Source organism: Cataglyphis hispanica, chromosome 15 (assembly GCF_021464435.1).
Source record: "Cataglyphis hispanica isolate Lineage 1 chromosome 15, ULB_Chis1_1.0, whole genome shotgun sequence".
Lineage (NCBI taxonomy): Eukaryota > Metazoa > Arthropoda > Insecta > Hymenoptera > Formicidae > Cataglyphis > Cataglyphis hispanica.
In genome coordinates this window covers 2,656,044-2,680,382 of record NC_065968.1, presented here as the reverse complement: position 1 = coordinate 2,680,382, position 24,339 = coordinate 2,656,044, and the positions used below count along the sequence as shown (strand labels likewise).

General features: G+C 38.9%; 1 protein-coding gene across 2 annotated transcripts; it reads left to right on the top strand.

Annotated features, from left to right (window-relative positions):
• Positions 1–5: 5 nt before the first annotated feature.
• Positions 6–24,323, top strand: LOC126854982 (serine/threonine-protein kinase plk-2-like). 2 transcript variants are annotated; one of them, XM_050602222.1, is made up of 10 exons: positions 6–163; positions 2,065–2,252; positions 3,355–5,396; positions 16,737–16,841; positions 16,921–17,037; positions 18,911–19,125; positions 19,760–20,192; positions 20,275–20,732; positions 20,831–20,964; positions 21,208–24,323. In XM_050602222.1, the coding sequence occupies exons 3-10, from the start codon at positions 4,635–4,637 to the stop codon at positions 21,549–21,551; spliced, it is 2,568 nt and encodes an 855-aa protein (XP_050458179.1). In that variant the 5' UTR covers positions 6–163; positions 2,065–2,252; positions 3,355–4,634; the 3' UTR covers positions 21,552–24,323. The 2 variants fall into 2 exon arrangements, with proteins under 2 accessions (XP_050458179.1, XP_050458180.1); XM_050602223.1 differs by lacking the exons at positions 6–163; positions 2,065–2,252 and adding an exon at positions 21,042–21,128 and having other exon boundaries at positions 21,208–21,344.
• The last annotated feature ends 16 nt before the right edge of the window (positions 24,324–24,339 follow it).

Below are 24,339 nucleotides of genomic sequence, written 5' to 3'. Positions count from 1 at the left end.
TGCATGCCATGCAGGTGCGCCATCGCACTTGCTGTTTCCGGCGTGAAATAGCCGTCTCCCTTTCCCGCTTCAACCCGGAGTACCCGGACGGCGGATGGACTTTTGACGTCCTTTCGATGTGATAATGGAGTTTTATCGATGACGACGGCGACGACGATGCTAGGTAATTAATTATAAATACGGTAAGGTCAGTCTTGTATTATTTTGCGACGCACATTTTTTATACTCAGGGTTGAGTAAATTAATTTTTGGATCATTAACTTTGAATTTAACTTAATAAAAAAAAAAAAAAAATTACTCTGCTTATGTCTTTTGTTTTCTTTTGTTGATGAAGAATTTTTGAAAAATATAATGCGATGAAATAGAAAGAGATGACGATAGACGCGATTTTATCTCGTCAAGTACAGGTGAGTTTCGACTTTCTTAGACACCTGGATATTTTTGTAAGGTCCCAAAATCCGCTAGAAAACGTGTGTATCTATATACTTAAATGGATTACCCTCGCCGAGATGGCCATATATGAAAATAGAATTTTATATAGCTTTAGAAACTTTGTAGAATGCGCTTTCTCCGCGTACTTCATATCATAAAAATTGACCGTTACGCGACGTCGACGTTTTTAAAGATGACAGTATAATTGTCGGCTTCTTTCAATTGAACGAACTTTAATAATTAACAACGCTTAAATTGGCGGTGCAGATAATGCGATCTAACATGCCACGGCAACAAAATATACTTGTATATATCGTACCATGTATCAGTTTCTTCAATATTTTTATAAGCACCGTTTATGCAGAGAGTGTTCTATATAGTTAAGGGAGAGAGTAAGCAGGGGAGGGGGGGGAGAGGGAAATGAGGGGTGACAGCACACAATATTTATGATAAATATTCATAAATATTTTTTACTATTTATTTTTTAAGATTTTATATAAATATTTTAAACATATTTTGTATACAAAGAGAAGAAATCATAAAACTTTATTTGATGTATTATTAAAATGTAGATTAAATATTTTATATCATATTTATGGTAAGTAAAAAATAAATATTTATAGTAATATTTTGTAAATATTTCTCAATATTTTTATAAATATTTTAATGATGTTTATGATAAATATTTATGATCTGTTAAATCTAAAATCACAAAAATATTTGTAAAATATTTTGATAAATATTTACAAAATATTCAAATAATTATTAATAAATATTTTGTACATATTTTATTTTAAATATTGTGTGCTGTCTGGGACAGATCGTTACTCTCATATTTCTTTTTTATAAAGAAATAAGCATCTTTTGATCATTTTTGGCAAAACTTCCAGAAATGCATTATTTTCGTGATCTCATTTTTTAATACGCCGTTCTAGTAAATTTGCAAAATTGACTGTTTCACGCAACGTTTTTAAAGGCGACGAGTATAATTACTGGCTTCTTCCAATTGGACGAACTTTAATAAATGTAAAGGTCAAACAGGTAAGCACAGAAAAGCCAAAAGACATTTTAAAAATGTTTAAAAGACAATAAGATATTTTTAAGTTGTCTTATATATCAGTTTCTTTAACATTTTTTTAATCTAAACGTTGTTTATGTAGAGTATCCTATATAGATAAGATACAAACCGATACTATTCCTTATTAAAAAAAAAAAATAAAAGCATCTTTTAATTATTTTTGGCAGAACTTCAAAAATATATTTTTGTGATCTCATTTTTTAATGAATTTTAATGAAAGCTATTTCTTGATTTTTTGTATAAAATTTCTGGTCATTCTAATATAATTACATTTTTTATAATAAAATATACATACTTGAAATATTTTTATTTGAATTGTTTGAATATATCTATACTGTATATACTCTTATATAAAATATACAAACAATTTGTTTCAAAAGCAATATTATAAAATTCAAGAGTGATAAAGAGAGACCTACAGTCAGATATAAATACAAATCGATTCTATAAATCGATTAAAAAAAAATTATCTCTTTGAAAGTAATCGAGTCTACTTCTATTCTCGCTCCTATATTTAGATACGCACTTATAATGCATCTGAAATGTTGGAACAGGTATACCTTGTGTGTGAATGACCGAATACGCATGACGGAACGATGCGTGCTATCCTGGGTTTGACGGCGATGAAGCGCCGGGAAGAGAAGAAGGAAGGAGAAAGTGCAACCGGGAGCGAACGGGCGTGAAGGAGATGGCAGGTTGGAAGGCACGAGGATAACGAAGCGAATACAGTGGAAGCAGACACGTACGAACAATCCTCGAGTTTACCGCGTTTTAATTAATCAGTCTCTCCTCGCCTCTCGTGCCGAGCGTAATAACGGCAGAGCGAAGAAAATGGGATGAGACTTTTTGCATTTATGATAATTAAAAAAGAAGTGCGTACCGAGAGGTAGAAATATATTTTGCGATTCGCGTGTGCGATGGGTTTTATCATTTTATCTTGTTGACAAGCAAGACGCAACACGTGTTCGAATCACACCGGCTTCTTACATAAGATTTATCATTGAATTGTAAATATTTTTCTTTCTAACACCGTAATTTATTATTTACAATTTTCTCAAAAAAACTTAAAAGTATTATAAACACTGTTTATTTTTAATTTCAAATTTATATATTTCTTTATTATGATAATCTGTCATTGGGTGCCATAAAACTTGTCATTATATTCAATATCTCTCTTTTTCTCTCTCTCTCTCTCTCTCTCTCTCTCTCTCTCTCTCTTTCTTTTTCTTTCGAAAAAAAGTACTTAGCTAATTATGTTTATGAAGATACCTCGAACCTTTTCTCTAACAAATGACAAATGTACTGTTGCATTATCTCGGTTGTACGTTGATGTCTTTCGACAAAGGGCTCTTTAACTATCTGACAGGTAGAGTTTATTTTACGTTTAGACGAGCGACTTTTATCCTCGTCAAAGAAGGCGAGTCAAATGCGTGTTTTCTTTGTGCACAGAAACAATGCGTGTTTTCTCACGGTGCGCTGTAGTGCAGAATTCTCTTAGATACGTTTATTTGCCACATTTTGGGGGAGCACATGCAAGTGCATGGCATGAGTGCATGTATTCCGTTCTCTTTTGTACAGTCAGATGCGACATTTACATATCTTAATAAGCCACCACAGGTACTTGCTCTTCGCATTTTTTACCGTATTTGTCCTTGATCCATACGAATATCATGTATATTTTATGAAGATTGTAACGAAAAAGATGACTTCGCTCATATCACTGCCATTTCTTTATCTATTTTCTTATATTTTTGTCATTATTGTTTTATTTCTATATCTTTTTTGTATGTATTTAATGCTATATTACTATTGGATCATTTATTCGAGGTAACATTTATTTACAGAATCTATACAAGAAAGAAAAGAAAAATACCAACGAAGAAATTTCTTGATATCTGCAATATCTAAAAATTATCGAAGTATAAATATCTTTATATTTATCGTGAAGACAGCAATCAACGATATCTTCAATTCCATGAACTTCTTCTCGATACAATCGTACGTCCCTGGCATCGCGCACGGTGGGGGCAAAAGAAACGGAGACAGAGGGTGTCGGTCGTTGGGTCGGCACGGCGGCGAACAGTGGCGAGCGGACTCGTACACCAGCCACGGGTCGAGCGAGCTCTCGCGAGTGTCGTGCAGGAGCTCGTGTCGTCGAGGAGCTCACAAACACGCCAAATCACGGAGAAACTCGAACCTCAGAAGAGTTATCCTTTTCTACGCAAGAATCTTCATCAACACGCTGCTGAAAAGCTCCCGGAAGAGCAGAAGAATTCGTAAAAACTCGCGAAGGATCTCTCGCAATCATGGAAGGTCATCTCGACTTGTCGTAAAGCAGCTAGCATCACTAGCTCGATAGCACACAATTAGCGGTGATTGTGACATCCGAAAGGGCGGATGCAAACTATCGAGCGGTATATTCTCAGAGAGATGCACGTGCGATAGAACGCCCCTTTTCGCTCCGAAAACAAATGTAGTGTGTCAATTTTAATAATATTGCTCCGAAAGAAGTGACAGATAATCGATCGGATCAACAAGAACGAGAGACAAGATTCATGTGTCATTTAATAGCATTGTGTCATTGTTATCTTACGATATTACATGTTTTCGCTATCTCGTGAATGCTGGCTATGATGACATCGATATTCTCTTTCCTCGAAAATCTTATATTCCACGCAAGAATCATCAAGATTGTTACTCAGTGCACGAGAGGTCAATGTATGTAGAAACGAGGACAGAGCGAGCGCAAGTTTCGTAATCATCTCGCTGCATTATTGAGCCTGAGCTGGATATGATGCTGGACACGTGTGTCAGCTCAGCACGTCGGCGTCGCGATGACATCTGAAGAAACTCGGAGCCACTCTATAGTCGCCTGTATCATCTTATCGATTTAGATATGACAATACTGAATACATCCTCGCATACGAGATTTCACGATCGGCCCCGGGGAAACTTAAAATTAGCGATCGACGTTTCGTCAAGGATATGACAACTTCGAAAGTGCAATGTATCAATGTAAATTATTCTCGCAAGACTTTCAGATTGAATCGATGACGAGTTTGTAGCAACGAATTGTACGGAGCGGAATAAAATAGACACGGTAATTCTGTAAAATTTCGTCGGGATGTTACCGCCTAGTGTGATCGATGTGCAGGACTCTACGCCGCGCGATGTGGCGATGAGCAGTCGCGGTCTGCTGTCGGAGACAATGTGCGGCGCCGAGCTGCGTCCCATCGAGGCGACGACGTGCCACATCGCCAGGTGCCGCGAGGAATTCGACGAGACCATCCGCACTGTCTCGGAGCCGGAATGCTCGAAGCGGAGAATCGACTCGACCGGTACCGGCAGCACTAGATCTGTGCCAGACGCCCGGTCGCGTCAGGGCTTCTCCAAGGGCTCCGCTTCTCTGCAGAGTCTGGTTCGTCGAAGAAGCCGTAAACACGGCGGCTCGTCCCTACCTTCAGGGATCGAGTTGTCCTCGAGGCAGGCCGTCTATCCCTCTGCTCCATCGGATTTTATCAAGGACATGGGCAACACGGCGGTCTTCCGGAATGAGGAGGAGATGCAAACCGTGACGCCGACGTCGACGCTCGTCTACGCGACCTCGTCGGCGCAACCGTCGACCTCAAGGACCGACAATCCGACCCAGGATGTTTCCTCGTCGGCCAGCAATGTGGCCACCACTACGGGCAGCAACGTCACGCCGACGACTAACGGCGGCCGCTTCGGCAACGCGGCCGTCTCGCTGATAAAGACGATCAGCGTTGCGAAGCCCGGACCTTCCACGTCTTCCTCTTGGAACAATTCCACCGAGCAGCAAGAGAGCGATTACGTAGTCGATCCTGTGCAGGGAAACGCTTACTACAAGGGGCAGTTTCTAGGAAAGGTATGTGCAAATTTCTTTGGATCAAGTTACTGCTCATAGTTTGTGTAGAAAGCACAGAGATTTTAAAAGTAAATATATATATTTATAAATTTATACCGTTCGATCCGGCAAAATACATAAATGCACCTGTCGCCGACTCGCGTCGATCGCGTTGTTAAGGTCCCGTTTTTCGCTGCGTGGAATGGCATCCTACAGCAACGTGGGAAACCGGAGATTACGAGTCGCTTAAAGCTGTTGACCTTCCGTCTTAACCGCCTTTGATATCATTCCGTATGTTGGTCCACGTCGGCGCGCGTCCCTCGATTTACGACGTTCTTTAAAATCATTCGGCAATAAATCAGTAAGCGTGATAATCCTAATTGTTTTGCCAACTGGTTGCCGCTCGTACAGTGAAAGGACAATTACGTCGAAGAAAAGAGAAGCCGATCGACGGGTCAAATCGATTGGCAACCCAAGATCGCAAATACAATTGTATATATTGGAAATATATTTATATTTATAATTTATTATTTTCTGTTAACTTGTCTCGCTTTTGGTATTTTATTCTAATTTTCTATCTTACAGACAAAACGCGCGTCCTGATGATTATAAATCATCATTATGCAAATATCCGTGTGATTAAAACCATCATCTGCACCGCGTGATCGCACTGGAATTTACATGAGCGACTTAATTTTCGCACAGTCAGCTTGGGCCCGATGGGCGAACGCTTCCTGGAGTAAATAATGCATACCGAGTAATGTGAGATGAGTCGCGATACCTGGTGATCAAAACGGAAGAAGGAAAATTGCGATGAGATTCAACCACGAGCGAGGATTGAATTTTTTTTTTTTCATTAAAGAGACATGGGCGCGCTCTCAGCTTCCCTTGGAAGCGAAGCATATAGGTGGTGAGTCACACGATGCTCCATTTCGCGTACCGGGAATTCTGACAAGTCCCGATGACTTCGGCGAAAGACGAAGATAATCCGGCAGAGAGTGAGACACACGATTCTGGAACCGCGCTCGTTTTATCTGAAACGTCCGGATTAGATGTATACTTTTCACGAGGCGCCGAGATTATCCCGCCTCTCTTTCACGAACGCGTCTTGTGTTTGCCGAGATAAAACGTGCCCGTTCAAGACTTCCGACAAAAAGGTGTGTACCTTCTTTTTCGCGCGCGGTATCCCCCTCATTGTAAAGATTTTTTTCAAAAGCGACGATTTCTCTCTCTGCGACATGTTGTGACGCAACCGTGGGATTCTTGTACGAAATGTAACAGCAGATTTTTTTTTAGCTTATATATACAGGGTGTCGAAAAAATACCGGGATCCTAAAATATTTTTAAGGGAATAGATTTAAGGAGAAAAATGTTAAATACAAAAGTTTTTGGGCATCGAAAAATTTATCTGATTGGTCAACTAGATTTTGAGTTTAGAGTCTAGTTTGGACCCATAAGACCCAAGTCGATTTTTTCAAATAAGGATTCATATTTTTTATTGCGGATTTAAGGTCAGAATTTATATTTTTATATCTAACATAATCGACAAACATTTGAATCCGAGGCCTCTTTTGGGCTCAATGAGGCCCAAATCAAATTTTTCAATAAAAATTTCTATTTTTTATCGCGCGTCGACGTCTAGCTTAAGAAAAGGCAAATTAAATTTTGGAGCGCAAGTCTACATAAAAAGATCAACTTGGGCCTTACCGGGCCCAAACTAATTCCCGAGCCTAAAAGGTAGTTGACCATTCATCAGATCGCTCTTTTGATACCCAAAAACTTTTGTATTTATTTTCCTTCAAAATCTATTTTTTTTTCGAGATATTTTAGGATCCTGGTATATTTTCCGCACCCTGTATAACGCGCGTAGCACAGTTCACATATGTGGATGGCATGAAGAATGAGGCATTTAAATTCGCGGGCTTTATATATCGACGACAACAAATTCCTTCTCTTCCGAAGCAGAGAGATGCGCCCGGCCGAGTCGATGACTCTGCATCATGCATAATACATCAAGGGTAGGCTAAGATCAACGACTTCCTCAAGGTCGACTTTTCTAATCGCGTGGAGCCCCTTTATTTTAGTTTGCGGGAACAATTAACGAAATGATGATGATGATGATGATGATGATGATGATGATTAAACGCGTCTCCTGGATCTGGAAGTATGCATTGATTTATGAGACGTCAGTTTCATATCGTCGACAACAATGCAGAATTTATCTCAAACTCGCTAATAATTCTAATTGCACCCTACTTAATGCGGACATTAGCGATTGTTGGCGATTGTCGTCGGATAATTGTAGTATTCATAAATTAGATACAGTTAGATATGGGGAACGGGATACGTTCATTTAATGCAGCTTCAATTAGTGAGTCGCTTTGTAATCCAACAATAGTTTAGCAACAATTATTACATATTCTTTTTTTAGAATGCATTAAATGTCAGATTTATTAATAACTGCATTGATGATCAATTGGTATAATTGATTTGTTATCAATATAGTTTTGATAGTCTGTGTCAGAGAAAATGTAATTTCTTTCGCTCGTGGAAACTCGATGGTAAAGAAATATTTTTCTGAGATTCACACGAGCGTAATCTTTCAATTCTATCAGCAATCGAAATTTATTATCCGTTAGGTAAATTTATTTCTTATTTGTAAGACGGTTTATTTTATTTAACGACTCGGTTATATAATAAACATCAGCGAATGTCTGTTTTATTACAAGCGTATTACTCGTCCTTACGGGAGATGCTTCCTGTTTCTAGGTGATGGTTTCCGTGAAACGACCGCAATTATTTTTTATTTTTATCAATTTTATTGTGTTCCTCTCAGTGGAAGGGTTTTTAAGATCGAAGGAAAATAAAAGCGAGACGAATAAATTTTTTATACTTTTCCTCATCTTTATGACCTTTTGACCGAGAAGATGTCGCATTGCCTAATATACGCATCCGCAGGAAGCAAAGCAGGAAGTCAAAGTAATCTTATCATTATCATTATCATTATCATTAGGTCGAATGAACTCGTTGAGTCAATATACCTGGGGCACTCCCAGAGGCAATCTCGTTACGTCGATCTCAGGACTTGACTGGATCGATCTTTTTCTAATCTCGGTTAATCTCACGATTTCTCGATCCTTGGTTTTACGTGATCGCGGAAAATGCCAAGCTTATCGGCGAGAGCACCGATGCGGATCGACCCAGTTGTTCATACAGGAAGTATCTTTCTCGATATTTCTGATCCGCCAAAAGGAGAAACTTCCTTCTCGATGCAAACAGAGAGATTCTTTCATGACGTCGACGACGCGTTTCTCGTTGTCGAAAGATGCAATCTTACGCTGTAAATCAAACGCTTACCATTCAGCAGCCATCGGTACAGGAAATAATGTTTCGCGACGATCGATCGATCCAGGCTACATCTTGTCAAACGGTCGTCATCGTTCAGCGATTCGAGATACGTCACGTGTCCGCGACTCACTCCCGGTTTCGCGAGATCACTTTCGTGGATTTGTCATCCGGTAATGTTAAATTGTACCTTGGAAAGCACGAGTACGTGTTGTTATCGTCGACGGGAGGAGGACGTAGAAATATTTCACATCCGCTCGATCTCCACCGATGCTGCGGCTCCATCTCTGCCGCTGGCAGAGATAATTTCCAGGAGGATGCAGGAGCCTCGGACTGCGTTCGTATCCTCCTGCTCTCGAGAAAACCGGTCGTCGTTTCGTCATCCCGATTATTCGCACCCGGTCGCAAGGGCGTTACCCCGCGCGCGCCGTATCTTGTGTTAGAAATCGGGCTTTCCCCGTTATATGCCGTGCGCTGCTGATACTTTATCAAAACTCACCTCTCTGATATTTCCGTATTCCGAAGCTCCCGCTCTCTTCGATGCTATCTCAATTTATTATTTGCAACCGGTTGCCCGTTTCTACATTTGCACTTTAGAGCCCAGCTATGTAGTTGTGCGCGAGAAACATGCGGGTAGCTCCGAAGAAAGCTTCACAAATGATATATAGGGTGTGGAAAAAATACCTGGATCCTAAAATTTCTCGAAGGGAATAGGTCTTGGGGGAAAATATTAAACACAAAAGTTTTTGGGTATCGAAAGAGCTATTTGATTGATTAATTAGATTTGGGGCCCGGGGTTTAATTTGGGCCTTATTGGACCCAATTGATTTTTTCAAGTAGAAACTCATATTTTTTATCGTGGATTTAGGTACAGGACATGTCTTTACATCTGACGTAGCCGACAAACATTTGGATCCAATGAGGCCCAAATCAAGTTTTTCGATAAAAATTCCTATTTTTTGTCTCATATTGATGTCTAGAATTTTCTGCTTAAAAGAAGGCTTTAATTAAATTTTGGAGCATAAGTTCTACATGAAAAAAGAATTGACTTGGATGTTATTGGGCCCAAACTAGATTCCAAGCGCAAAATCTAGTTGACCAGTCAAATAGCTTTTTTGATGCCCAAAAACTTTTATATTTAATATTTTCTTGCAAAATCTATTCCATTTGAAATATTTTAGGGTCTCCTATTTATTCCACACCCTGTATAATCTTTTATATCAATATTTATTTTTTATTTTTTATCATTGTACAATTAATGAGGAATTTGATACACACATGTTATTTACGCGATAAATTATAAATAGAGACATAATCAAAATAGTACTATCTGTCAATATTGAACGACTAGGCGTTGGTTGAATAGATACACTGTATAAGACATTGTACGCAATTTCTTTCGAATGGAGGTGCAAATGCTCTTTATTGTACAGTATCGTTATCTGGATTATACGACCGGTTACCGGCCTCCTTCGTCGTGCACTTTACAGAGGAAGAACTGCTTAAGGCAACTTATCTACACCGTTCTACTCGTGCTAGGAATATTTCTTTGCTCTCTTCGTCATGCAGGTTTATTCGCCATTTGTCTCTTCTTTCATTCCGCGCAAACAATGTTAAATGCCCCGATAGCGACAGATATATCATGTATGCTAAAATATTTCCTCCATGACGGTATTTATCAACTCCCTGAAACGCGAAGAGAATCAGAGTCTCTCGATTCTTCGACATTTTTTATAAAAGAATCTCTCTTTGCGATCAAAATTGTCTCTGGTCCGACGACAACTTTGACAGATCAATTTTGACAGATCAACTTTGACAGATCAACTTTAACAGATCAATTTTGACAGATCAACTTTGACAGACCAACTTTGACAGATCAACTTTGCATGATCTAATTTTTTGCGGTGACAATTAATGAGCAAACTATTTTGTTTGTTGTCGGACTGTGAGAAAAATAGAGACTGAGGTTTTTTTCTTTGCAAAATCCTTGAAGAGCGCGCGAAACGGCGACGGACGTCACGACAGAACTTAGATTATAATTCCGTCGCTTGTCTACGCGTTTAGTTTTCCCAGGCACGCATATCACACGGGTGTCCCTAATAAGCACGTAGCGCGCGCCCTTCGCGTATACATACACACGCGAGTCAATGACATCTCGCCCGGCTTTCACTGATTGGCTCGCGGTATTGCGTGTCTGGTGCACCACCGTGAGGATGAGCTCAACGGATGGATCTCTCTCTCTCTCTCTTTCTCTCCCTGTCCATCCTGGTCTTTCCGGATCGCGTCTCCCTTTTTTCAGACCTTCGCAAGATCCTTCGCCGGTAACATATAAAACACGATTATCCGACGTGAATAAAATCCGGGATTTAAAGCAATTTCCATTGAAAATAAGTGGATCGTATCATGCTCTCACTATAAGCATTAAATAATCATAATATAATTTTTTGCGTAATTCGATTCTTATCACACATATATATAAGAAGGGGATGATAAAAATATCAGATTATATATATATATATATATATATATATATATATATATATATATACGCATTGTCATATTCTCATCTTTCGTTTATAAAAATGCCTATCGAAAATCAATCTTGCGTGGTGGCTGCTTTTTATTTATATCAGACTGCATTTGTTACACTTAATTGCGCGATGCATTATAACAAGTGAAGCTAAATTTCACTCGTATAGGCGTAAGAGATATAAGAAGGTCGCTGTTGACGTAGATTATTTATTTTGATGAAATTTCTAGTCTCTCTCAAATTTCAACATTACTCGTTGCATTATCGCGTCGCGATTTTTTCTGGGAAGAAAACAGCTGATAAGGCTCAGTTCAATAGATCATATCATTTATTAATAATTATTTTCTTCAGAAGAGACCTATCTGATCCCAAATCGCATTGCGAAATGCCCTGATAATTGATATCAATATCTGCCCATTATATAACTCGTGATATTTTATTGCGTATTTTCATTGAGAGTAGATAACAGAATGTCTCAAAAATTATATGCAAATGTATTGTAAAATTATAGGCGTTTGATTTTTTTTTTTGCGATACCCGGGAGAACTAAATCAATTTTATGCCGGGGCGATTTATTGCGCGCTTTATCAGCTGCCGCTAAATTTTTTATGCAACTGTCAGATATCGCAATCACGCGTGCGAGAAGCACACATGACCAGCGTATTACGTTATCGATATAGCGATTTTATTTCGCTTTTTTTACGATCTCGTTTTACGCGATATACAGATCGTTGAAAAATTCAAGTTTCTTGAATTTCTAACAAAATAATTGCGAGTAGAAAAAGAGATGATAAAAACTCTACGGATCAGCTGTACAGATCTATTTCACCGACCCCATTTCGACCCTCATCCCGACCTTCTGAAATTTATTACGATCGATACGGACAACCTTGGCGAGTTTTCTCGGGATTCTCAATTTAATAAAAGGATTTATAGAATACACAAATCCCCACGTGTGCCTCGGAGATTTTTCTACCTACCTATCCGGCACAATAAGCGTCCTCGCACAAAGCATTGGGGTTTCGCAGGTCGAGCAGAACGGCATTTTTTCTACCCCCGGTTTTCTCCCGCTTTTCTATGCGCGAGTATTTCCCGCGGTAAATGGCGAAATGTTCTTCTCGTTCTTTATCCAACTCACATTTCCCAAGCTTACAATTTAATCGATAACCCGAGTAACCTACTAGTGTGTGTTTATGTGTATAAGAAGATATACATTTTATTTAAATATTTATTTATTGCCTGAATGTAAGAATCGGACAAATATTTTTATATTTTTAGTTATTTTGTTTGTAGGTCTTTAGAAATGATTTAATTCCTCAGGTGTCATTATGAGGGAATATGTCAGGGTTGGAATTTGTTTGATCAATACGCTTTTAGCATTTCTTATGCGATTGCATTTTTTCTTGTCTCTGATTATCTTGTTACTACAAGTTAAAACAAGTTTTAGAAGGCTAATCTTGTAAAATGTGTAACAAAAGCTTAGTGTCCTCGGATTGATTTCTATTTTATATTGTATAAGAATGGATAAGAATGTTGATTTTTATTCAAGTAACAATTCTAGGGTGTCTACTCTTTGGAAAATCTGGAATTCTTAGCAATTTTATTTTGAAAAATCAGGCAATTCTTATTGAATTTTATTTACATTTTTTCAAAAATTCTTTCTTTGATCATTTTGTTCTTATATTGTAAGCATCTGATTGGCCAATGATTGTAAATTATTATATATTTTAAATATATTATGAATATATATCTTTCTCTCTTTGTCGTAGCAAAAAATATTGAATACACATTTTTTATTGTAATTTTTACAATAATAATTATAATACAATAATAATACATTAATAATAAAAAATGAAAATATTATGCAAATGGAAAATGCTTATCTTATAAAAGTCATTCAATTCTTCTCAGTACAATTTTAAATTTAATATTTAAAATTTAAATGATTTATTTTTCTTTAGTATAAATGAAAAGCATTAGAAAAAATGCGCGCACAAAAAAACTTATTTTAAAAAATTTCATCTAAAAATTCTCTAATTTTTCCTAGAATTTTGAACAAATTATCTGAAAAATCTCTTGAAATTCTCATGAAATTTTTTTACGAACTTTGGATAGACCCCCTGTTTAAACTCGGATTAAGGGAAACTGTTACTTATAGTCACGCTAATAATTAAAGCGCATCGTCGGGACACGAATTCCTTTTCCGTGATCCAAGCTTTCCTTAATCCAAAAGCACAAAATCTCTTTTCCAATCTATCTTATTGCTATCGCGGGAAAACGATTCCGGACTTTCACGGTCTAGTGATCTCTTTGCGACGATAACAATCATGTTATCGGGCGCGACTGTAACGAGCCGGGTATATTCCCAGCACGGAGAGTGAAACGAATCGATCGACGGCGAACAAGACTGCCGTCACTCCCGCTGCCGCGGTTGATAAGCCGGAAAGATTAATGAAAGGTCAGGGTCTCGTTTAAAGCATCGGGAAAAGGGTGGGAGCGCGGTTTCCCAAATTTAGACATCTAACTAGACGGACACGTGTGACTAGTATATGTCAAACGCTCTTTCGTTGATTTTAAATTTATTCCTCTTCTCGCTTAATTAGCCAAGAAAACTCGCTCAATTCTTCAAATGAACTTTTCTTGCAGGAGAGAAATAAAATCTTGTGAGTGATCGAAGCGAGAGTCGCACGAGGACAAGCATCTGTCAAACGCGAGCATGTGTCAAACGAGCATATGTCAAAGGCTCTTTTGTTGGTTTTAAATTAAAAAAATTTATTCCTTTTCTCGCTTAATTAACAAAAAAAATTTGCTCAATTCTTTCATAAACTCTTCCTGTAGGAGAGAAATGAAATCTCGCGCGTGGACGAAGCGAGAGTCATCGCACGAGGACGAGCATCTGTCAAACGCGAACATGTGTCAAACGAGTACATGTCAAACGCTCTTTTGTTGGTTTTAAATTTATTCCTCTTCTCGCTTAATTAGCAAAGAAAACTCGCTCAATTTTTCCATAAACTTTTCCTGCAGAAGAGAAATGAAATCTCGCGCATGGACGAAACGAGAGTCATCGCACGAGGACGAGCATCTGTCAAACGCGAGCATGTGTTAAACGAGTACATGTCAAACGCTCTTTCGTTGGTTTTAAATTTATTCCTCTTCTCGCTTAATTAACAAAGAAAACTCGCTCAATTCTTCCATGAACTTTTCTTGCAGGAGAGAAATGAAATCTCGTGCGTGAATAAAGCGACAGTCATCACACGAGGATGAGGATCAGTCGAGAGGAGTGCTTATTGTCCGCTTCGTCCGCTTTGACGGGAAATTCCGCGACAGACGGCATGAAGTCTCGTTTAAAATTGCGCACGCCATTATGTCCGATTGCAAGAAGTGAATGGCGCGTGAATGGGATTATTTCTCTGGAATCGAATCGATGACGCACTGTGCATGCCGTGCGAAAACCGGTCGGCAAGACAAGGCACAGCGCGGCTGTTCGACTCGCTCGTTTTCTCTGCCGCGCTTGCAGGAACAGCGGCGTCGAGAGGAGCGGCCCGAGGGCCCGTTTCGACGACCCCGAGACCCGGCCAATGAGACTCGGACTAAACGGACGCGGCTCTTGACGAGGCTGACCGCCGGGGAAATCAAGCCAAGTTAACGGATCGCCGTCCTTCTCCGCTCACGCGAAGCGGACGTCAGTTCCCTTGACGCGGCGTATCGGGAAAATGACGTTCGCATATTAATCATTATTTCTCCAGCCCGCAGCTCTTGATTAATTATTTGTAATTCATGATTCGCGAGCGCGCCATGAATATTTAACGAAAAGAAGGCAATTACTCAGGTCGACCGCTCGTGTATCTCTCTGACGGAGTGGAAGATGCTCGGCCAGTTCGATGTGTTCGTATTGTGAGAGTATTAAATAAAAATAAAAGGAACAGAAGGCTCTCGATTACGTAGCGAAAAGAATGTAAATACTTCTCGCGTTGATTCCGAAAATGCATACATGTACAGTCCGATCTGGATGAGGAGAGCGAACGCGAAACGGGGACAAGGCTCGGGGAGGTTTTTGTCAATAGTCCACACAAAGCGCGTGCACGCGCTCGGGAATGTATTTTTAGTCATCGCCAGCGGTATTTAAAAATAAACGAAACGCTTCGCCATATAACCGTATTCTAGTTGGACCGCGCACACCCGGTATTTAAGTTTGGATTCTCACGGACGAAGAAACGAAGAGATAAGAAGTATTGACGCTTATATCAAATGGAATATCTCGGCATTTAATTTTAATTCTCGGCTTTGCATTTTAATTCGATTTATTTAATTTCCTCCCCCCCCCCCGAGTGTTAACTGGATGCAGAAAATTGCGGATAATGCTCGCGAATCAAGGGGGGGGGGGAGGAGGAGGAAGGGATAATACATATATTTATAATTGCGTGACACGTTATTGTCGCGACAGGTTTTGCATTTTTGTAACGACGTCGGGATATTTTTAAACGAGTTCTGGCAATTGGACCGTCGAACATGCCTTTTTTGTCGTGCGGAAATTACGCGTACGCGACTGCGATTGCGAGATAATTTTGTCGTCATTCGTTCAGCGGATGAGCTTTTCCAGAAAACGATGTCGATTTTATTCATTTTGATTTTACGTAAGCGATTTTCTAATTTGTTGACGAGAAAAGGAAAGGTGAATGCACAAGGTTGGGTAGTAACTAGTTAAACAGTAAAAAGTTAAGTTAAAAAGTTGAAAAGTTAATAACTTTTAACTTAAACAAGTTATTTTTAAATACATATTAACGTTAACTTATTAACTTTTAACTTTAATAAGTTAACAATTTTTTTACTTAACTTTAACTGAATTAATTTTTGTTTAAGGAATTTTCAAAATAAACTTAGTTAATTTTTGGGCTATTAATTTTAAACTTAACTTAATTATAAAAAAAAAGTAATTATAAACTTAACTTAATTTAAAAAAAAAATTTACTTATCCAACCATGTTAATTCATAACGACATTCCTTGTTTAAATCGCGACAAGATTGAAAATATTATTTTTAGTAGACTATATGTTTTTTTTCTTGATTCGTTCATTTCGCGATTATACTTTCGTACCATACGACATACTTACTATTTATATCTCATAATAATTAAAAGTCGCGCAAAGAGTGGCATCCCATAAAAAGAAATTTATTTCACTTTCTTCCTTGGAGGCGATAAACAATAATGTCAGAGACCGAATGCGGTCGCGGAGAAAACCTTTCACTGTGATCATTGATGGATGGTCGAAGAGAAATTCTTAGGATCTAATTTGAGATTTCTAGGACTCGGAAGGAGGGGACTCGAGCCTTATATCGTCCTTCGGAGATAAATCGCGCTGTCATAAGTGATTTCTTCGAAAATCACGTCATCTTGCTTACAATGAGATTTTCACGCAGATCTTCATTGCCATTATCTTTATAGCCAGATTCCTGTCATTAATAACGGTTCATTTCTCACTTTTCAGGGTGGCTTTGCGAGAGTCTACCTAATGACTGACGTCAGTAATGGAAATCAATACGCGTGCAAGATTATTCCGAAGAATCGGATGCAGAAGATTCACATGCAAAAGGTGTGTACTTGTTAGAAAAGCGCGCATCTGTCTCTATATTTACGCATTTCGCTGAATAACGTATTTATTTTGTTCTTAGATTGCGCGTGAGATCATGATTCATAAAGAGCTGAATCACGTGAACGTCGTCCAGATGCATCACTACTTCGAGGACAATCTAAACGTGTACATGCTTCTAGAGGCCTGCCCACGAAAGGTGTATATATAAAACATACGTCTCTTAGTTACCTTGCTAGAGTTTATTACTTCTTACCGCGTATTCATAAGAAAAAAAATTCGCAACTCCATCTTGTACTTTTATGATAATCATCAATATCTTGGTGCTGGTGGAAACTCGTCGATATCCGTGGCTATCGCTTCATAAATTATTTGAACCGTCGTATCGATTATTTAAAGCGATAATAAATAATGTCATCTTATTTTATTTTTGTCGCATAGCATGTACAAATTACAATTTTTGCTTCCTCATAAAGGAAGCTTTATTTTTGCGACAAATTTTTTTTCTAGCTTTTCAATGTGTCTAGAATGTTTTAAAAATTATATTTAAAATGTCGAAAAATCATATTAAAAAAAAATGTATGTACATTGTGAATGTACAATCTCTAACAATAAGTTTCATAATTTTTGAGATATCGAGTTAAATTTCTTAAAATGAATAGGATATTATTAATGGATGGTTGATATTGAATTTAGTGGGACTCGATCAAAGGGTTTATTTTTTATAAAATTTTGAATTTTTTAAAAATATCTGTACACGCTCTAACTTTCGCCAATTTTGATTTTCTTTTAGGAAGCCAAAATTGAAAAACTCGCTTGCTTTAAGGAACGTAAGCTTTTGTGAGCGAAATAAAATGAAGAGGAAACAATGTGCAAGTTTCTAATTTGCAACTTGTTTAACATCCTTTTTCGTCATCTCTCGTCATTTTAAAGTCCAACTTATTTCTCACGACAATGCAACACCTGCAACTTGAATCATTGTGTCGGAATCATTGTGCACGCCGTGCACAACCGAGAAACAATTATATAGGAGAGCCCGTCTGTAAACGACCGCGATCAGTAACGGCCGCGTATTTTCACTCAGCCGCGCCGGAAAGAGAGCGGCACTTGCACTCTTCATGGCTGATCTGCCGACCTGTTTGTACCGTTAGGGTGCGACGAAGCATCAACTAATCGCTTGATTATCCTCGCTCTCCCGCTCGATCGTCTTCGCGACTCCTATTTCCGTCCATTTCTCGGAGAAGATCGCTTTTGATTGACGGTCCAAGTCAACGAAAAAAGAGTCTCTATCCTGTGAAAAATTCTTTGGAGACGTAAACGTAAAGTGTATTTGTAGCGAAAAAGGTGAAATAACGTGCGATAAGAAAAAGATTGAAAGCTGACGAGAACCATGACTTTAGTAGTAAAAGAAAATATTGCAAACTCTTAAAAGATCCACGGCTTACCATATATCTCATAAAATCGTTTACGCGAAGGACTTTTAAAGCTTCTTCTCGTCGCGTAAATAATCTTGGAAAATCATTTTGTTTCGCTGAAGAAGTGAAATTTTTTTCGCAACACAATTTTTTTCAATTTACCAGAAACGAGAGACGGCGGACAAACGTATTTTTTTTTTTTTGTCGAGGTATGTTTAAGGTGGATAAAATAAGGTTCCTTCAAAATGAAATCTTGCAAAAAAAATAAAGCGAGTCGATCCCCTCGAAGGGACGGTACACGTGCATTCCGCGTATTCAGGATATCGCGTCTTCCTGCCAGGAAATGCATTCTTTCGATTGTTTGCTCTCGTCTTACATAGGCGGATTTTATACGGTTTTCTGTAGTATAAAATTTCTTTTGTAGAAGCTTCATAACGTTACGACACGTTGCAACATCCGCAAAGATTAATAGCTCTTGTAAACAAAGAAACAATACATAAAATTAAGATAGAAATGAAAAAAAATCAGCTCTTAGAATTCCTTAGCTACGCTTTATCGCGTCATTTAGACTTTCTGCACGTCACTAATGCGTGAAGCGACATAAACGTCCGGGATGTAAAAATATCTTATATTCTCTTTCTTCTTCTTTTTCGCCAGAGCTTGATGCACGTGCTGAAGTACCGTGGCAAAGTCACAGAACCGGAAGCGCGTTACTACATGAAGCAAATGGTGACTGGCGTCGCGTACATCCACTCGCAGAAAGTCGTTCACCGGGATCTGAAGCCGGGCAATATGTTCCTGTCGGATCGGATGATCGTCAAGATTGGCGACTTCGGATTGGCGACCAGGCCCGATGGCCAACGTAGACGAGTGTAAGGTTCCAGTTTGGTTTAAGAGACAATCAAGATCGAACATGTGTTTCTAAAATTTTTTTATTTTATTTTTTGCTTTCTCATAGAGGAAGTTAATTTTTGTGAACTTTTCTTTTTTTTCAAATTTTGATGTGTTCAGAATATTCTAAAATGTCGAAAAAATATATTTTTACAATGTATGTGTGTATGTGCACAAAAAGGACGTGGTTACTTTAACTTCCGCAAATTTTCAAATATTGGGCTAAATATTATTATTACTGATTACTGATATTATAAAAGGAAGGAAATAAAATTATGAAGAAGCAAGTTTTTAATTTGCACAATTTTTAACTTGTTATATAATTTTTAAATGTAAATTTTATACAATAAAACAAAATTTAAAAAAAGAAATTACAAGTGCAAGAATGGAAGAAGATAAAAATAATGGGATATCTTACAGTCCCTTTGCTTGTTGTTACTATACCGGTGGTTTAGTTATTCTTTGTCAACAAAAACAAACAAGAGGAATATCGAGATCCTCTCCCTTGTCTCTCTTTTTTCGGCGCCCTAACGATTGTTACGGACTAACAGATGTGATCGTCTAAACACAGCATCAGACGAAACATCCTAACATGACGATCGTTTGTATTTGCAGGACGATATGCGGCACGCCAAACTACATAGCGCCGGAAGTGTTATACAAGCAGGCGTACAGCTACGAGGCGGATGTTTGGGCGTTGGGCTGCATATTGTACGCTCTGCTGGTGGGCCAACCACCCTTCGACACGGCCACGCTCAAGGAGACATACGCGAGGATCTGCAATAATCATTATCGCGAAGTGGACGACAGTATCGCGAGCAGGAGTGGCCAAGACCTAATTAGATGGTTGCTGCAATCCAATCCCGAGTTACGACCGAGTCTGGAGAGGGTGAAGGAGCATGCCTATCTCACGAAGGAATACGTGCCGATGTCGTTGCCGCATACTTGCTGTTACCAGATGCCACCACCGTCGATCATCGAGCCGCCCTCGTCGCCGTCCTCGGTCTCCACGGTCGCCAGGAATCAGCAGGAAGCCAGCAAGTTGCAGGTGAGGGACTCCGGAATGTCTCGACTGGAAGTTATCATCTTCAGGTCTGGCTGGCAAGTATTTCCGAAACACGAAATTTCAGATGTGGCAGCAGAGTGTCGTTCATCCCGACGCGGCATCGTCACGTTATCAGCAGCAGCAGCAGCCGATTCAAACGCAACAGCAGCCGCAGCTGAATACGCTGAATCGTTCGCAGAAGAGTCTGCAGAAAGAGTCCAAGGTCTCAAATTGGCTGGTGAGAAAATTACCCAAGTTGCCGCGATTCCGACAGCGACTCAGCAGCGTGTTGTGCCCGGATCACAAGAAGACTGGTCTTGTTGCGCAAAGTGTGCAGATGCATCGCGCTCTAGAGACATGCGTAACGGAGATGAAACGAAACAACGCGTGCAATCCGCCAATCGTGGAAGACATCGTGCCGCTTTTTGTCACCAAGTGGATCGATTATTCAAACAAGTACGGGCTGGGCTTCCAGCTCTCCGACAGGTCGGTCGGCGTTCTCTTCAACGACAACACGAAGATCAGTTACACTCACGATAGAAGGTGAGCTTTTAAACGAGAAGTCGAAGAGAACGATGTGTTGAATGCAATTTTGATATAAGATTACGATTGTGTATTTCTTAAATTTTTTATAATTGTAGAAGAGTGGAATACATGACGACCGATGATGAAATGACGCGATATCACCGAGAAAGAGACGTGCCGGCGCCATTGCAAAAGAAGCTCGAGTTACTCCGTCATTTTACCGAATACATGGATGATTTCTTGACAGAAGGTGAGCCCGATCTTCCAGCATTTATTCCATATAATTTATTACACGGAAGAGTGTGAAGCTTTAATTTTTTTTTTAAGCACGACTTTCATCTCTCTTCGCGAACCTCGATCATGGCTCGAGTATTTTACTTTTCGAAGTCCAAAAACAACACAATGCAACGTGAAGTAAACTATTTGGACCATTATAGCGGCCTAAGACTTAATGAGAAAAATATTAACCACTCGTTAAATATGTGCCGTCTAGGTGGTGAGCTGAAAAAATATCGAACGCCGCCGAGGCAGTCGAAAAATACTTGCGTGCCGCGGATGAGACGGTGGCTGCGTACAGACAAGGCCATCGTGATGGAGCTAACGGTACCTCTCCTGCAAGTGAACTTCTTCGTGGACCACACGAAGATGGTGGTGTCGCAGGAGAGCGTAGGTAGGGGCTACCTGATCACTTATATCGACACCGGCCGTCGCGCGTCCTCCTATTGGCTGAACGACCTGCGTGACCTCGGCTGCACCGCTGACCTCTACGAGCGTCTTTACTACGTCTGCAAGGTGACGCGTGAGTTTGCCGAACTGGACAATAACACGATCGCCTGACGATCGCCGGCGGATTCTCTTAAAATTTGTTGAAGAGCAACGAGATACCCGGGAGATTTACTTCTTATCTGGGCAACTTCTTTCCTTAAAGCAGTGGTCGAATGTCATATAGCAGTCATATTAGATCTTCCTATTTTCAAAAATTGAAAATTATTAATTACTATGGATGAGAGTTTTTGGATAACTGCTATAACGAGAAATAAAAATATCCGGACCTTATCGGGAGTTATCAGGATAAAGATTAAGGAAATAACGATGGTGCAAGTACGTCACGAGACGTACCGTTAGGCGCATTTCTTCGAAAGGGGAAAGGAGGGAGGCCGTAAATAAGAATGTCACGCGTGTAGGTCCGCGAAAGGTATGTCGTGCTTCCGTTGATTTATGAACCTGTTTATTGTTTCCACAAAACCAGAATAAATTGCCTATCGAAATAGAATGCTTGTAGGAGGATTGCAAGCGTTCTTTTCTGGAGAAGAATTAATTCCCTCGTGGAATGAAGACTAGTTAAATTAATAAGTATAATTGTTCGATCAAACTGCCATCGTCAGGGTATGATCACGTTCCCTGAATTGAGATAAGCTGCATATAGCTATATCGTTCCTCTCTCGTATCGATATTACATATATTATGAAAATAATAATACATCTGAAATTCCGAAAGCTACGCACTATTTTTACGCACAGTGGCATTTTTACGCAGATCTCTTCTCATCCTTGTACGAAAATAATTGAATAGATAATCGCAAATTATCGAGATTAATGTGATATAAATATCATGACTAATTGCGAGATATTCGGTGACACTTTTCATCATAACGAGATGCAAAACGGTCGCAACTGTGAGAGTGTCGACTATGTTACTACTACCTCTGTTAAATAGATAGCATAGGTAGCTGTTAAAATATTTATTTTTCATGGCGCAGATCTCCCTAGTTCAGTACCTATGTCGAGTAAGTAATTGACATTTGGTAGATTATAGTCTCTTGTTCGGATAAATCGAATATAATTTTATTACATTCGATAATGTGTCATGTAGTTCGAAATGATAGAAACTTTTCTACGTACAAAACTTTTCTTCCGCTATAAAAAAAGTACGTGTTACAAAAAGCTCTAAAAACTCCATTTTTCACGATTCATCGTGCTAAGACACCGTGTTGCCTGTATTAGATTGCGTGAGAAAATTGAACATTTGAATGTTTAAAGGCAAGCGATATCTTTACAATCAACCAACATAAAAAAAAAGTCCGAAAGATGTCCAAAAATATTTACACTCATATTTTCTTTTGATCTCTCGAGACATATTTTGGACCATCGGATTTGAAAAATGATTTTCACGATCGTTATAGATCTGACGTGCGATAATTGTGTGTGTGTGTGGAAAGTTGAAAGAGAACTAGAGAGAGGATTGTCAACAAGATTAGCAAAGTCCGATAATAGCTAAAAGTGTATAGAGTGTGTCTCTACTGCGTTATTTTTTTAAGGCAGATTTTTTTTACGAATTTGAATTTTAATTTCGTACAGCATTATCGTGTGTTGTATAATAAGAAGAAATCTCGTATGCGTATCTTTTGATACGGTTTGTCGGGTACTTAAAACCAACACAAAATACATCTTCTTGCTGTGTGTGTGTATGTGTATGTGTGTATATGTATGTGTTATTCGGTGCGAAGGTACGAAAAGCCTCGGAAAAATTCTTAGCAAAAATCCTAGTCACGCTCCTTTTTCCACTTTTCTAGTTTTAATACGAGCGACAAGTGTCACTGCCATCGTTGTTACGCTGTGGTAACGCGTTGCTGCTGCATCCAGGCTGTTTAATAGTTAATACACGCTATTTATATATTAGTTGCGCTTGTTGAAAGTTTATTGTCGCTGATAAACGAAGGTTTGTAGAGGTTTCTCGTGCGGTGTGTCTTCTTCAATAGACGGGCTGCGTCCAGCTTTGGAATTCGTCTTCGCGGACGTTGACACTTAATCTTCTTCAAGCGTCTCAAATTAATTAGGAGAATACGCTTACGTGAAACCGCTACGCAAATTAATTATTAATCGGTGACGCTCCTAGGCATGTACCGTCGATGAAATTTCCGAATAACATTGTATCATGTCTTCTCGTATTGCCCACACGAAGAAATTTCCGAGCGACGAGATCGATATCTTATCGTATGCATTTTTCTGGCGTGGCGCACGCAAATTGTTTTACTTCTTGTTATCATATATATTAATATAGCATTATTATAGCGTTATTATTAGCTACTTAGATTATCATTGTTATATTATTATTATTATATAAATATTAATATTATTTTTATTTACGATTATATTATCGCGCTATTGTTCACTATCGACGGTATTGTGTCACGATAATGATAATCGAAATTTTATCTTTAGCACAATTATTAATTATTTACTAGTAATAATAGCAATTCGCTGCATCGCAGGTGAGTTTGTTATTTGTATCCAACACGACGACGATTGTTATCGTCACATGTAAAGAGCGCAGTGATATTATTATATTTTATTTTTTATCAAGGTGTTTTTTTTTATATCGCATTACACGCGCGTTACATGCGTCTTATGCAACGAAGCGGCAATTAACACTAAGGATCTCAGAATTGTTGCTTTATTCCTCTTCTCTGAAAAGGAGAAACGAAAGCATTCGATTCGAAGCAATAGGCGCTGTTTCGGGCTTTACGAAACCGCAAATTGTTAAGTTTAAGTTAGAGGGGAAAAAGAATCTTGCTAGTGAAACATTTAATAAAGCTACGATTTTGATAAAGCATCAAGATGTTCCT